The sequence below is a fragment of the Anguilla anguilla genome, chromosome 5 (assembly GCF_013347855.1).
Source record: "Anguilla anguilla isolate fAngAng1 chromosome 5, fAngAng1.pri, whole genome shotgun sequence".
Taxonomy (NCBI): domain Eukaryota; kingdom Metazoa; phylum Chordata; class Actinopteri; order Anguilliformes; family Anguillidae; genus Anguilla; species Anguilla anguilla.
In genome coordinates, this window is record NC_049205.1 from 25,101,846 (window position 1) to 25,118,035 (window position 16,190).

The 16,190-nt window shown below is 41.4% G+C and overlaps 1 protein-coding gene across 3 annotated transcripts in view; it reads left to right on the plus strand.

Moving 5' to 3' along the window:
- Nucleotides 1-16,190, plus strand: part of trip4 (thyroid hormone receptor interactor 4) — a 101,671-nt gene that overhangs the window by 25,714 nt on the left and 59,767 nt on the right. The window contains exons 2-5 of one of the 3 annotated variants that reach the window (XM_035419967.1): nucleotides 13,386-13,564; nucleotides 13,666-13,796; nucleotides 13,881-14,099; nucleotides 15,950-16,031. In XM_035419967.1, coding sequence (XP_035275858.1) covers nucleotides 13,386-13,564; nucleotides 13,666-13,796; nucleotides 13,881-14,099; nucleotides 15,950-16,031 — 611 coding nt within the window. Of the gene's footprint in view, nucleotides 1-13,385; nucleotides 13,565-13,665; nucleotides 13,797-13,880; nucleotides 14,100-14,871; nucleotides 15,652-15,949; nucleotides 16,032-16,190 lie in introns of those variants that run through there. The other 2 variants (XM_035419968.1, XM_035419969.1) reach the window with 2 other exon arrangements.

Below are 16,190 nucleotides of genomic sequence, written 5' to 3' on the forward strand. Positions count from 1 at the left end.
TTTGTGTGTTTATTTTTATTTTTATTTGTTTGCTTATAAGTTAAATGTTCTTAAATATAGAAACTTTAATAAAATATAAGTTTTTCAAATTGACTTGAAAATGTTGCACTTTTTGACAAAATATCGGTCAAAACATCGGTAATCGGTGGGCTAAGACTCTCCAATATCGGGATCGGCATCGGACCCAAAAATCTGGCATCGGTCGGGCTCTAGTGTTGAAGTAATAATCTGAAATGTATTTGTTTAAATGTATAAGTATAGAAGTATAAAAAATGAATATTTGGAACGTCAGGCTGCTATGAATAGTGGGGGCTATGACATAGTTGGGATCACAGATACATGGCTTGGGGAGGAGGATGGGGATGAATATAATATAGAGAGGTACAAACTCATTAGGAAGGACAGATCCAGTAAGAGAGGTGGGGTTGTAGCTCTCTATGAAAAACAAATTTAGGAAATTCCATAAATTGACAGGCTCATGTCTAGTGAGGATATCTGGATTAAGCTCATAGGGGAACATGAAAATGACCTTACCATAGGTGTGTGTTACTGGCTGCCAGCTGCAAACAGTAGTGTGAATTCAATGCTCTTTGGAAACATAAAACAAGCTTGTCACGAATGTGAGACTTACTATGGGACAAAGAAAAAGTGAGGAAGAATTTTTGTTACGACATTTTATAAATTACCTTTTTTTGGCACATTATGTCAATCCGCCTACAAAATTGGAATGTGCTCAGTTTGACTTGGGAGTAATGGTTGGTCAAAGCCTTTCAGGTTCTAGGCACTGTGCTGTAGCAGTTAAAAAAAAGCCAACAGGATGCTGGGATATATAGCCAAAATATTGAGTATAAATTTAAGGAAGTTATCTTATACAATACATTTGTTTGACCACACTTGGAGTATTGTGTGCAATAACCTTTATTTAACCAGGTTAGTCTCATTAAGATTAGAAATCTCTTTTTCAAGAGAGACCTGGCCAGGTCTCTCTTTTTCAAGAGAGACCTGGCCAAGAAAGCAGCAGAATGTAGCCTACTTACAAATATGTTTTTTAAAAATGAAGTGGCTTATATTTTTCTTCTTCTACTGCTTATTTCTCAAAATTTACAACAGCCAGTGGCTTCAAATATGGTGCACAGCAGGGGAGATTCTAGGATCAGACCTTTAGGGGAGCTCAGCCCCTACTGAGAACGTGACATGCATATAGTGCCTTGCAAAAGTGTTTAACCCTCCTGCTAAAGCACTCACATTTCATTGGATAACAATTAATAAATTAATATTTTTCTATATATGATATTTTAACTTACAAAAATACTTAATGAATTACTAGTAGGCCTAAGTAACATGAGTTTTACACCACAAAATATTTTTTAAGAAAATTAAAAATGGTATTATGCTGTTTGCAAAAGCATTCAACTCCTTTCACTTTGGCAAATTTTAGGGTACACAATGTTACCTTTAGAAGCAACCTAATTATCTGATAATCTCTCTAGCTAGCTAGCTAGCGAACAACGTCAGCTAACGTTCTTTGACACTATTCACACCATGGAACTATAACCAGACACTCTGTAAGTCTTAAATTGACTTTGCTATAACTCTGTGACCCACACAAACAACATTAATTAACTTTAACAGTACCCACACAAATGACATTCACGCACTGCCATGTTTAAAATCTGAAATGAGCAAATTTACAAGCAAGCTAGCTCAGGGATGATCTAACGTTAGCCGTTAGCTAGATAGCTAGCTTGGGAGCTCGAAAAAATTAGGTTGATACATCACCAAACACATTGAATCAACTGCACAGTAATATTGATTTGACCCAACGTTCTGTGTCAGAACATTCAGATAGATTGTTTATTTCGGTCATTAACATTTTCTTTACAAAGATGAGTGTACATAGATATCAGTAAATAATGAGTCATTTTTCCAAAAGGTGTATTAAAATGACTGAAAAGGTGTAGGAAGAAGCCTTAGATTATTTGACCTACCCTTCTTACAATATATCCTTAACCCTTTAGTAAGTTCAAAAAAATGAAAATAAAAAGGAATTTTAGCAATTTTATTTGCTAACGTTTCAACTTGTGTTTTTCTGCGCCATGAAATCCTAAATTCACTACCTAGCTACATCTCGCGAGCTCAATTTGAAACTAGGGGTGGGGTGGGTAGGAAGTGTAGAATGGTGCTGATTTTCGATTTACAAGCATTTAAGCCCTCAGACAAGTTCGCAAAATCTAACGTTAGAGAGGGCTAAAAATGATTTCAGAAAATAATAATAATAATAATAATAATTGGTGCTGAGATGAAATTTAGGTGAGCTTGAGCACCCCTAAAATGAGTCTTAAATCGCCAATGGTACACAGGTTATCTCTAACATGTTTCTTACCACTGGAAAACACCATCCATCAATTCTCTGACCACTTATTACAGGAGGCATCCTTATTAGATACCCCAACCACCTTGACTGACTCCTTTCAATGCAGAGAGGCAGAGGCTCTACTTTGAGCTCCTCACCCTATCAAGGAGAGTAAGCCCCCATTTCAGCCGCTTTTATTCGCGATCCCACTCTTTCGGTCATTATCCATAGCTTGTGACCATAAATGAGAACAGTGAAGAAGATCGGCTGGTAAATCGAGAGCTTTGCCTTTCGGCTCAGCTCCAATACAATGTCTGTATTAATGCGGCCACTGCACCTAGACGGCTGTTGATCTTTGCACCCCTTTTTCTGTCACTCGTGAGTAAGACCCCAAAATACTAGAACTACTCCACCTGGGGCAATTGTTCCCCCTTTACTTGAAGGGGTCAAACTATATTTTTCCGAGATAGGACCATGGCCACAGACCTGGAGGTGCTGATCCTCATCCCAACCATGTCACACTCGGCTGCAAACCCCTCTAGTGTGCATCGAAGGTCACAGTACGATGAGGCCAAGAGAATGACATCATCTGCGAGTAGCATAGATGCTACTCCTATGTCCCCCAGACTGGACACCCTCCATACCTCGACTACGCTTTGAGATCTTGTCCATGAATAGTAGGGATGAGCGACTACACCGTATCCGTATCTGTATCTGTTCAACCAACTAAATTATCTGTATCCGTATCCGTACTCGGAATGGGCGGGGCTTAAACCGGAAGTGGGTGGGACCTGTCCGGAAGTTGGTATTTTAACCTCTTACCAGCGCAAAGCCCCCAGTGGTTGGCACGCCGGCGCGCCGAGATTACTGAACTCAGACATTCAGTGCTACTGCAACCAAAGTATGAGTTAATAACAGAAACACCTTGTTTTAGTTTCATTAGTAGACTATACATGACAACTATGCCGAATACGGAGTTTCGCAGTGCCACCATTGTCACTCTGGTCGTTCGTTTAACACGAGTCACCGCCTCCCTGCAGTCTCATCTGCAACTACACCCTCCCACCCAGCTAATGGACAATATTGTCTATCTGGGCATTCATAAAAATATTCTTTCACCACTCAAAAATCGTATTCCATCATAGCAACAAGATAAACCCGACAATAGCCCTAAGATATGCCAATACATCAGTCAAAATGCTGCTCACTCAATAACAAAATAAACGAGAAAAAGTTTTTAAAAATATTACCATGTCATTCTACAGTCAATATCTGGGACTAAATATGGAATAAATATACAACCTTATCGTTGGTTTTACGCGTAGAGATGTCCCTTTTGAGACTGCGTGGTCATACATTGTCTTGGACAATCAGTTTTGTGAAATATACGTGCATTTGTGATGTCTGGGTACCTTACAAAATAGCTGTGCGTAATACCACACATGTCGTTTACGGCGTTGTCGCCCTTTTTAGTACAGTCTGGCTTGATTGACGATTCATTTATTCAGTAGGTGAGAGTATAAGCTTCCTAACAATGTATAACATGTCTAATTTTGCTTTTGGATTAGCGTTTTATAGTTCAGCATAACCGAAAATCTTCTTATCATCGCATTCACTTACACATTCACTCTAGCAGTAAAAGACGCTGTTATCGTTACTCTGGTTTTATAATTTTTTAATTTATGAATTGACGTGTGAAGACAGTAGTAGACAGAGCGCGCCAGGTTACAGTTGGCTAACCACGATGTAATGTAGGCTATGTGTTGTGATTTCAGGTGAGCGACAACATCTAAATGTGCACAAAAGTGATATTGCATTTGTACAGTGGATGTATAAGAATGCTAGGATGTCAATGATGCTAGCAGAGTGTGTGTATGAGATCGCTAAATGTAGGAAATACAAGTACATGCTTTATCATGTAGTCGCTAGCTAACTGGCTAGTTAGCCCCACTGTAGCAAGCTAGAAGCTAGACATGTCTGTTTGTAATCAGTAATATGTGCTTACGTGTGAATGTCCAGTAAATGTCCAGTAGCTATGGTGAGAATAATGTGTTGAGCCGAATCTGAGAATTGCAAACTTTATTATATTGAAAATATATGGCAATAGATAATAGATCCCTGTAGACAGAGTGGCTGTTACGATGGCAAGATTGTTTTGTATTGTGTGGGCGCAGCACAGCAGTGAACTTTGTATAGGCTCTGTGTAGAGGAGGAGCTCTGTGTCTGGCTGGCCTATCACGGAACGATGTGGACACTGGACACAGCTACCCAATGAGGATTTTCCTTCACCACGAGTACGGATATTGACACATTTTACTCGATGGTACTCATGCTCGTAAAAAGTACATTATCCGTACCGGATACTCGTTTCATCCTAGTATTCGGCTCAACCCTAATGAATACCTAGAACAGGAGGGGAGACAAGGCACATCCTTGGTAGAGTCCGACACCCAATTGAAACGTGAATGTGATCGTAACAAGTATACAGGGACCTAATAGCATGAAACTGCAACCCCGGCACAATATACTCCCGCAGCACTACCCATAAGATACTTTGGGCCACATAGTCATATGCCTTCACCACAAAACACATGTAGACTGGATAGGCGAACTCCCCTCTAATATCTGCGAGAGGATAAAAAGCTGCGGCCTGAACAAAACTTGATTTGTTCCTCCTGAATCTGGGGTGCGACTATCGGTCGAAGTCTCTTTTCCAGCACTTTGGCATAGAGTTTCCCAGGGAGGCTAAGGCTCCATCTTCTTAAAAATGGAGACCACCACCCTCGGTCTTCCATTCCAAAGGTACTGTTCCAGACTTTCGCATGACATTGAGGATTTGTGTCAGCTGCAACACTCCAACATCTTCCAGCAGCTTCAACTTTTCTGGACGAATCTCATCCAACCCTGGTGCTCTGCCACTGAGGAGCTCTGCAAACACCCCAGTGACTACTGCCACAGAGATGGACTCAGATCCCCCAGATTTCTCTAGCTCAGCCTCCAAAAAGGAGGGCGTGTTTGTCAGATTCTATAGTTCCTCAAAGTGTTCCTTCCGTCTTCTGACAATATCCACAATTTTGGTCAGAGTTTTCACCATTCCTGCTATGAACAGCCTGAACGGTATCCCGGTTTCCCCTCCTGAGGTGCCGAATGGTTTTCCAGAACCACTTGGAGGTCGACCGAAAGTCCTTCTCTAAGGCCTCTCCAAACTCCCATGCCCTGGCTTTTGCTTCTGACACTGCTGCAGCTGTGGTCTTTTCCCCTGCCGGTACCTGTCTGCTGAATAAGATGTCCCCCATGCCAAGCAGGCTCAGAATGCCTTTTTCTTCAGCTCAACAGCCTCCCTTACCGCTGGAGTCCACAAATGGGTCCTTGGGTTGGCGCCAGGACATGCATTGGCAACTTTTGACTGCAACCTCTTGCAGCCGCTTACACAATAGAGATTTTGTACAGAGTCCATTCAGACTGTATGTCGCCAGCCTCCTCCCGGATATGGGAAAAGCTCTCTCAGTGGTGAGAGTTGTAATCCTTCTGGACAGACTCTTCTGTCAGACGTTCCCAGCAGACCCTGGCAGCTTTCCTCCCATCTGATCCAATTCACCACCAGATGGCGATCGGTTGACAGCTCTGCTCCTTTTTTTAGCCAAGTGTCCGATTGACTTGTAAGGAGACCAATAGCTGCTCAGACGAGCAAACCTTGCTGATCACCGAGACCAGTCTCTGCCTGCATCTTTGCTTCTCTGGAATGTTCTCAAGCTAATACATATCGGATTGAGTTCCAAATTGAATCTGAGCTCAAATTTAGTTACAGTTTGCAAACAAATTGAGCTATTTTGGATTACAAAAACATTTATATGGACAAAAGAGCCATACAGATCCAAGTATTGCACATACCGGAAGTGAAAGCAATGTAAGTACATTGCATATGGACATTTAAAACTTATTTCCAGAAAGATTTATTCTGAGATTTCAGGTGCTATCTTGATAGTTGAATGGTTGTAAGATTTTTTTTAATGCATACTCAACAAGAAGACTAGGTAGTATATTTAAAAAAGTTTATGATGTACTTTTACATGTAATGAGCCATCAGGAGACCGGGAGAGACAGTTCGTTTTATTACCCCGATTGAACCCCTAGGACTCTAAATGGTTTTTGGCCGTTTTCACTATCTTAATTTTCTTTACAGTTTTTTTACATGGTAGTTAAGAAGAAGCTCCATTACATTACATTACATTATAGGCATTTAGCAGACGCTCTTATCCAGAGCGACGTACAACAAGTGCATAGGTTTCATGATGTAGAGGCGCAAAAGAAACACTAGAGTGAAGTAAGGATCGTAGTGCCAGAAGTGACCACATCGATCAGGACTCCAACCCTGTAGAGTAAGCTTGTTCAGCAAGCAAGAATCCTACCAAGTACAAACTAAGACTTGAATCACACCTAATCATACAAAAACAATCCTGCCAGATACACTAACATAATCAAATTATCCTAGCTAGATACAGTGAGCTGAACTATAGGCTAGAGAGGGGTGGGGAGAGGTGCAGCCTGAAGAGATGAGTCTTCAGTCTGCGTTTGAAAGTGGTGAGATTCTCTGCTGTTCTGACCGTCACGGGGAGGTCATTCCACCAGCGAGGGGCCAGGACAGACAGCAGACGGGAGCGGGAAGTGCAGACGCGAAGAGGGGGAGGTGCCAAGCGTCCAGAGGTGGCCGAACGGAGAGGTCTGGCTGGCGTGTAGGGTCTGATGATCCTCTGAATGTACCCTGGTGCTGACCCCTTAGCTGCCTGGTATGCAAGCACCAAGGACTTAAATTTGATGCGAGCCATAACAGGCAGCCAGTGGAGGTCAGTGAGCAGGGGGGTGACATGGGAATGTCTGGGGAGGTTGTAGACCAGACGCGCTGCAGCATTCTGGATGAGCTGCAGGGGTCTGATGGCGGATGCTGGCAGACCAGCCAGTAGCGAGTTGCAGTAGTCCAAGCGGGACAGGACCATCGCTTGAACCAGGAGCTGGGTTGCGTAGGTGGTGAGGAAGGGGCGGATTCTCCGGATGTTGTACAGGAAGAACCTGCACGTTCGACTCACCGCCGTGATGTTCTGGGAGAGGGACAGTCTGTTGTCCATCACCACTCCAAGGTTTTTTGCGGTGGGTGATGATGACACCACAGTGTCCCCCAGGGAAATAGAAAAGTCGAGAAGGTTAGAGGATGGAGCAGGGATGAAGATCATCTCCGTCTTGCCTGGGTTCAGCTTAAGATGGTGGTTATCCATCCAGCTCTGGATGTCCCTCAGGCAAGCAGAGATGCGAGCAGAGACCCGAGTGTCAGAGGGCGGGAAGGAGAGAAAGAGTTGGGTGTCATCGGCATAACAATGATAGGACAACCCATGGGCAGAGATTACAGGACCAAGAGATTGGGTGTACAGGGAGAATAGGAGGGGACCAAGGACAGAGCCCTGGGGAACTCCTGTGGCAAGGGGGCGAGGTGCTGATACTGCACCAGCCCAGGCGACTTGGAAGGAGCGACCGGAGAGGTAGGACTCAATCCAGTCAAGTGCTGTGCCACAGATCCCCATAGCTGCCAGGGAGGACAGGAGGATGGGATGGTTGACGGTGTCAAAGTTTTACATACCAGTTTTATCAGAAATTTCTTGGCAACCCAAAAATCTACCAAAAAAGTATTGTGCTAGCTACTTCACATTAACCTTGTACGGCGATCAATAAAGGCTAAAAGCACGATACCACTTAATTATTGTCACTTCTATCACCACTGTAATGAAATGAGAAAAGGCCACAGACGACCTTTTCTGTGAGAAATGCATTTCTGGATGGGCGAGGAGACCAACTTCATGCTATCGCAGCTAAAGGAGTTAAATATCCTAAAATACATGGATGGAAGTAAAACGCGGAATGGCAAACTATTCAAAAAATTTGCAACAAAATTGGAGGAAGCAGGGTTTATAAGAAGCCTTCGTCAGACACACCTCCGGTCAATAATTTGATTCTTTCCGAGTCATGTATATTGGGACAACGACAATAATCCAATTAAATCTCATCTTTGGCCAAATCAAGCTATTGATATAGATCGATTTAAACTGTGCATGTAAACGCAGTGAATGTGACATTATGTACATGAAGAGCCTGGCGCCTGAGCCTTGCACCAGAAAGGACACTAGACCTAAAAATGTTGATAGAAATGTTTTTATTCCAACTCAACCCACCCTCACCTGGTTCAAGTCTCTAGATTCAATCATCTCCAAATTCTACTGGAAAAACAAGACACCAAGAATTAAACTGGCCACTCTGCAGAAACCCAAAACACAAGGAGGAGTGGAAGCTCCACATTTTTACCATTATTCTCTGGCAAATCAGCTTCAGTATATATACAAATGGATCCACCCCAATCAATCTGATAACACATGGTTAGATATAGAACAAACAGTATGTAAAGACATCCAGATCTCAGATATACCATTTCTTAGTCAAACTATCAAACACCATCCTTGTTTCAAAACGGTAACAACGGTAGCTGCAACTCTTGACAGCCTGGTGGAATTTCCACAAAATCACAAACATCACCTTTGCACCATCTAATTTTACTCCCATATGGAACAATCCTGACTTTCTAAGTAACAAGAAACCACTCAATTTCCGCACATGGACTGAAAAAGGCATCACACATCTTAAACATATCTTCTATAATAATTCTCTGGCTTCATTCTCCCACTTGGTCCAAAGTTATGGCATCGGAAACAAACAATTTTTGGAATATTTGCAACTAAAATCATCCATTCAATCCAAATTTAACATTATGGCCACCAATCTAGATCTTCCTCCCTCGGCTTCAGATTTAATTAACATCCCTTCCCCGAAGAAACTCCTTTCCAAAATATATAAAATAATATCACAGTCTGATAAAACACTAACCATACCGTCAAGGAAATGGGAAATAGACCTTTCTTTTACCTCTGATCCCAGCTTCTGGAACCAAATTTGCAAAACCTCTACTTCATGACCAAAAATTCCAGCCTACAACTTATACAGTTCAAGATACTCCACAGATTTCACTTCACTGGGCAGAAAATGTTAAAAATGTTTAAAATGGGATTCGCATCAGAAATTTGTTCACACTGCACACAAAACAACCCGGATAGCTATGTTCACGCCACCTGGCACTGCACACCCATTAAACACTTCTGGAAAGAAATCACTGAGTCACTATCCCTCTTTCTGGGCTGCCACATCCCAGTATCCCCCTCACTTTGCTTGTTAGGAGATATTTCAACAATCAATTTGAACAAAACAAACATTAGATTACTCCTCATGACCCTAACTATTGCCAAGAAAACTATCCTCATGAACTGGAAATCGAGGAGCACCATAAATATGGCACTATGGAAAAACTTACTCATAGATTACATCTCCGTGGAAAAGTTATCCACTTCCAGCAATAACAGTGCAACAGAACCCCACTCAATCTGGTCTTCCCTCATGGATTTCTTACAAACCCGATTCCTCTAACTTGTTGTTTTTCTTGCCTGTCTACCACTCATAGTTTGAAAACACTCACTATACTTATTTACTCATTCACCCACTCATTCCTTTTTTTTTTTCTATCCTTCCTTCCCCCACACTCAATCCATAGACACACACTCACACACACACAGACACAGTCATCCTTGACAACCCCGATACTAACCACATTCATACCAAACTGCTTAAAAAGGTTTTGTTTATTATTGTTTTTATTTATTTATTTATTTTGTTTAAATTTTTTTTCTCTACTTTATATTATTGTTATTATTTATTTATTTTTTTTTTTTCTCTCCCTCTCGGTTCTTCTCTCTTACTACATACCCACCAGTTTGAACCCATGTTGTATTCCTCAGTTTTCTTTTGCCCGTTTTGTCTTTGTTGTTTTTCTTTGTCTTACTTTGTACAATCCCTTTTGTTTGTTTAGGTGTCCCTGTACCCTGTACTTGTCTCCACTTGTTTGGTTACCACTTTATTGCACAATAAAAAAAATAAAAATAAAAATAAAAAATCCCCCCCCCCAAAAAAAAAAAAAAAAAACTACATCAATTCTCGGCTGGTAGGTTGTTCCAAGGATTTTGGAGAACTTGCCATAGTTCTTCTGCAGATTTTGGCTGTTTCGCTTGCTTCTGGCTCTCCAGGTAATTCCAGAGACCCTTGATCAAGTTTTTATCTGAAAAGTAGTCTATTACTTAAAATATTACTTTATTTAACAAAATACAAAAATGTATCTTCATTTTTTTTTTTTTTCGGAAAATTTATGTTTGTAAATCTCAAATTTGCCCTTTTCTACTGACACACTGATGCAGAAAACAAAAAAGAAACATCTAAGACCAGATATATACTATATATTATATTATATGTAGGGTGCCCAAGACTTTTGCACAGTACTATATATGTATATATATATTTATTTACCGTCATTGTTTCATTGTTTTATTATACCAGCGTGTTTTCGCACGTTTGCAGAGAAACGCAAATACTATCAATAAAAATGGTTTAGCAATTTCTCAGCATAATGACAGATTCAAAGACTAAACAAACTCACCCAATATTGTCTCCAAATGGATCCATGCCAAAGAAAAGTACTTATTCATCCTCTCAAACTAACAAAGTTTAGCATGAACAGTCCTCCATTGCTCCCCGATGCTCCCCACATGTGGGCGTGATTTGTTGACATAGTTAACGTACCATAGATTGAACCCGAATGGCTAAAGATACGTGCCACTCAAAGTTCAGACCCTCCCCTCATTGATAAAATAAAGAAAAACGAGTCGGCTTCGGAAATTACGGAGATCCTTGTTGACGACAAATTATAGTGAATTATGACGCCAAAAGGGTCCATAAGGTTAAAGGGTGAAGAGATAAGGAAAAGAATGGCCTGGTTAGCTTCAGAAGAACCTCCGGATGGCTCAATGCTAACTTTCAGTGTTTGTTCGATACATTTTAATAAAGCATGCGTATGTGACAAATCCAAATTCTGTGGGCACTGTCACCCACACTAGGTGGCAGAAGGGAACAGGTTAATTAAATAGAACACCCCCTAATTGGGTGAGGGCTGGCCTGATTTGGCCTCTGCGTGAAGAGGTTAAACGTGTGTTTAGTTAACTTGTCAGTTCATGGTAAATGGAAGAGTGGTATTATTTATTGAGCAATTACAAGATTATGATTCATTATTGTTTTACAACAGAGGAAAAAAACATGCTGTGTTTCTTTATACTTACCTTTTGCCTGTGCTCCAGAAAGGTTATTGTATATGAGTGAATGTAAGTTTTGACCTTTTTTGAGTTGGTTTGAGTAAGTTTTTGAGTTGAGTTCCACAGTTGGATGGCAAGATTCCAAACAAAATTGGTTTCAAAATATTGAATCATTTCCCTTCAAGGAGGACACTCTCCCCACCTTTCAGATTCATAAGCAACTTGGCCAGTGGGGCATATGCCAGGTTATCAGTATGTTAAACTTGGTCAAAATGCCAAAAGCAAAACTGTCTAAAGTGTGGCTGCATTTTACATAAAAGGATTCAAACAGTGGGACATGCCTTTGCAATAAAAAGGTTGTTTGATGTCATAAATTTCTCCTTATTTTAAAGAAGGTAGCTACTCAGCCTTCGGGCACTGTACCATTTTCTGAGTGCGGGCTTCATCAACATCTAGACGATACCCATCTGTAGTTATGAAGCGATATTATCTGGGGTTTGCATGTGAAATGATAGAGAATGGATCTCAGAAATATAAGTGGGTTTTCCCACAAAGATTGTACAGCTGTGACAGCAGTAGTTTTTTGGCAACTATTTGCAATCTAGCTTTCACACAAAGATGGCAACCACAAAGTTTAAAAAACTATATGTGGCCTTATATGTCCATTTTGCATGTGTATCCAAGTGTCCTGCGAGCAGTTGGCTACTTTTAAGTTTTGTTGTTGTCATTGGCTGATGTAGCTAAATGTCCAATGGGGAGACTTAATTGTGGTACTAGATTATTTTTTCTAATGATGTAATTGGCAGGAAAAAGAAGACTGAGAAGGAAAAAACTAAATCGACCAATTTTGGGGCTTTATTGTGTGGACGTGACATTGTGAATTCTGTCTGGTTAGATTGAGGTAATAAGGTGCAGAAGTTACTAGTCTTGAGAGTTGAGAGTATTTGCTCATTGTGAGAAGTGCCAAACTCTGGATGCTGTATAGGTATGGGTCATGCCACCCCACCAAGCTGTAACCTGGCGGGATGGCATTCCAATACTCCCCCAATTTAATTTAAACCTGAAAACTACTTTCACAAACCTGATATAAACCATTAGGCTGAGTACAACTAAATGGCCCCTTGCATTGCTGCTTGCAGCTATGTTTATTACTATTATTTTTGATGTTGTTGTTAAAACCATTAGGCATCGAGGTATGAAACCTGGCAGGTATGTTCCTTTGCCCTCCTACTACTCAGGTTATCGCAATGATGCCTTGTGGTCAGATGGCACTGTAATGCAACATTTGCTTTTTGGCCCATAACTCTTACCTTTTTTCTGGAATCAAAATTCTTTTCTCCCCAGATTCCTAGGCTCATGTTCAACAAAATCTATATTCCCAATTTAATTAGCACCAGATTTTTTAAATTTTTTTGAACATATGCATTTTTTAATTCTTCCTACAAATTTAGTCATCACCAAATTTGACTCAAACAATCTGTGGAGTTTCCCGATGATGGGTATAACGGGGGCAGTGTTGTATAATGGGTAAATAGTTGGTCTTGTAATCTAAAGGTCACAGGTTCGATTCCGCTGCCGTTGTGCCCTTGAGCAAGGTACTTAACCCGCATTACTCCAGTATATATCCAGCTGTGTAATTGGGTAAAATGTAAATGCTATGTAAAAAGTTGTGTAAGTCACTCTGGATAAGTGTGTCTGCTAAATGCCTGTAATGTAAAAAGCTAATCTTTTTGGGTTGGAAATTTCTCAAAATTAGACAGAAACTATTTGAGAGTATTAGACACACTGTGGATTGATGCTTGCAGGTACATCCTGTCCATTGAAAGTGGGGAGGAGATTGCAGAGTACGTCTGGGACCTGTTGCAAGGTACCGAGGGGAAGAAGAAGCGCTGGTTCATTGATGAGCTGCTGGTTCGATGGCAGAGAACTCGCTGCCCAGTCCCAGACGGTGCCAGTCTGTTTCTGTTGCGAGAGACACCTTCTGGTATGACTGTACTCTGCATTGTTGAATGTTTGTTTGGTTTTTTAGACATCTAGAAAAATATAAACTAGCTGTATCATATGTAAGACTTCATGTTTTTCTAGAAATGCAGGATGTAGCCAAGGACTTGCTGAGGAAGTCTAAACGCAAAGGACGAAATAGACAGGAGTTGCCGACCATGAGCGACCCAGAGCCAGGGCCAGAGGTGGTGAAAACACCCATTGACCTGTTGAAGGTTGGACTCCAAGCTGCGTAACAGTTTGATATGTTTACTAACAAATAGCTGTGTTCTTTTAATTAAATAACTCATTTATTTTAGGTACAGAAAAGCTGTGGACCGTCTTCTCTGAAGAAAAAGAATAAGTTTGTGAACCTCTACACTAAAGATGGACAGGAAAAGCTGACCATCCTGTTGCCTGGGCGACATTCTTGCACATGTCTGGCTCAGAAGCACTGCCTCATTAACAATTGCATGACCTGTGGCCGCATTGTGTGCGAGCAGGAAGGATCTGGGCCCTGCCTTTTCTGCGGGTCTCTGGTGAGACACACAAGCATGTGCACACACACACACGCACACATACCCACAACACATCTTTAGATACAGAGTATAGCTATGTAGTGTGCAGAGAGGGTTGCAAAATTCCAAAATTTTCTAAGTGGAATTAAAGGGATTTTTGGGAATTAATATGTTTTTGGCATGCTGATTGCTTTTTCCTTCAGCCCCTTTTTATCTATTTGCCATCAGTTAAAAACTATTCTTGTGACAAATAAAAACATCCATGAATCCATCCATTATCTAACTAGCTTATTAGCAGCGACCGCAGCTCTATAGCTCTGTCTGTCGGTCGGTTGGTTGGTTAGTTGGTCAGTTGGCCCACAAAGAGTGTCCCACCCTGTAGCGGACACATATTTCGGCCCGGGAGGCTGCAATTTGGGATGGACATTGGTCATGACCGAAGGTAGAGCTGAGTAACTTCCAAGGCCGATTGACCAAGAGGGGGCGTGGCGATGGGCGTGGCCTATCACAAAAAGGTGCATAACTCACGAATGGATTCAGATTTGCACAAGATTTTGTGGAAAAGTTGGTCATGAGCCAAAGAAGAGGTCACATGTTTGTGTGAGGGTGTGTGCGTGGATGCATGCACACATGGATGCATGTGCATGTGTGGTTGCAGCTATTGCAGATTTGCACTTGTTCTTCTCAGTGTCACGGGGTTGCTGGAGCCTATCCAAGCATGCACCGGGCAAGAGGCTGGAATATACCCTGGACAGGTTGCCAGTCCATCGCAAAGCCCACACACCATTCACTCACACTCTTACTCCTATGGGCAATTTAGCCTCCTGCATGTCTTTGGACTGTGGGAGGAAACCAGAGTGCCCAGATGAAATACATGCGGACACAGGAAGAATGTGTAAACTGTACGCAGAATAAGAACACAGGGCCTTCTTGCTGTGTGGTGACAGTGCTATCCACTGTACCACCTTGCTTCCCCCAAGTATAAAAACAGGGTTAATGAAATGAAGATGAACGGCTTGGCAGCTGCAGATTGTTCAGAGTCACTGCTACAAGCTTACCAGGCAATTGCCAGTTTTTGGCCAGTAAAAATTATCCAAGAAATGGAAAATCTTCCAGAAATTCTTCCCAGCTAAATAACTAAATATTTATAAGTTTGAGCCTATATAATGGCTCTTTCAAATTCTAATTTCACTTATCTCAAAAGCAATTGCAATTTGTCATTATCACCCCAAATCACAGTCCAGCAGGCTCTATTGGCATGAAGCATCTACTATCCAAAATGAAAGATTATGTTGTTACACCTGCCTGCCTGCCTGCACACATTGATAATAGGAATTTCCAGAACTTTACTCAATTATTCAGTAAACAGACCCTTCCAAAACTCAGGTTAATATCTAGCTGTGTGGTGGACTCCTCTGCAGTTGGCTCAGTTTCAGGGTTGCCTGGATTGTCACCCAATTTCTGTGCTGTTTGTTTGCTTGTTGTGCATTTTTATGTGAGAGAGACCAGTTTTTCCAAGAGACAGATAATTTGCTGGAATACGCAGGATCATAGGGCAGCAGTAGAAAAAGTGGTAAGCTAACTTTGTTGGTCATAATTTGCTCATTTGTTATTTATGACAGGTCCAGCAATTAAGAATTTTGTAAAAAATTGAATCACCTTCTATTTGTTGTTCTTAACATGAACTTGGGTACAAAGATAGAATGCTTGTACTTGAGTGTGCAGGATTTACAAAATGGTAAATTCCTACAGTTACTGATACAGAATTCCCATGGAAAATTTCCTGGAAGCCCCCCCCCCCCCCCTTTTGTAACCTGATATGCAGAGTACAGGTATGCAATGGCAGATTTAGCTGTAGTTGTACTGCTCAGCAGGTATGCACCAAAGAGGAACAGAAGATCCTGCAGAGAGACTCCAACAAAAGCCAGAAACTGCGAAAGAAACTGATGAGTGGTAAGCATTATGTGTATTTGCTGTGGGAGAAGCAAGGATTAATTAAAAATACTTTCATTTTCATAATCAAGCAGTTCCAACAGTCAATGCCCTTGATAAAATGTTCAGCACTCTGAATACTGAACACAAGCAATATTGCATGCTAGAACCCCTCACTTA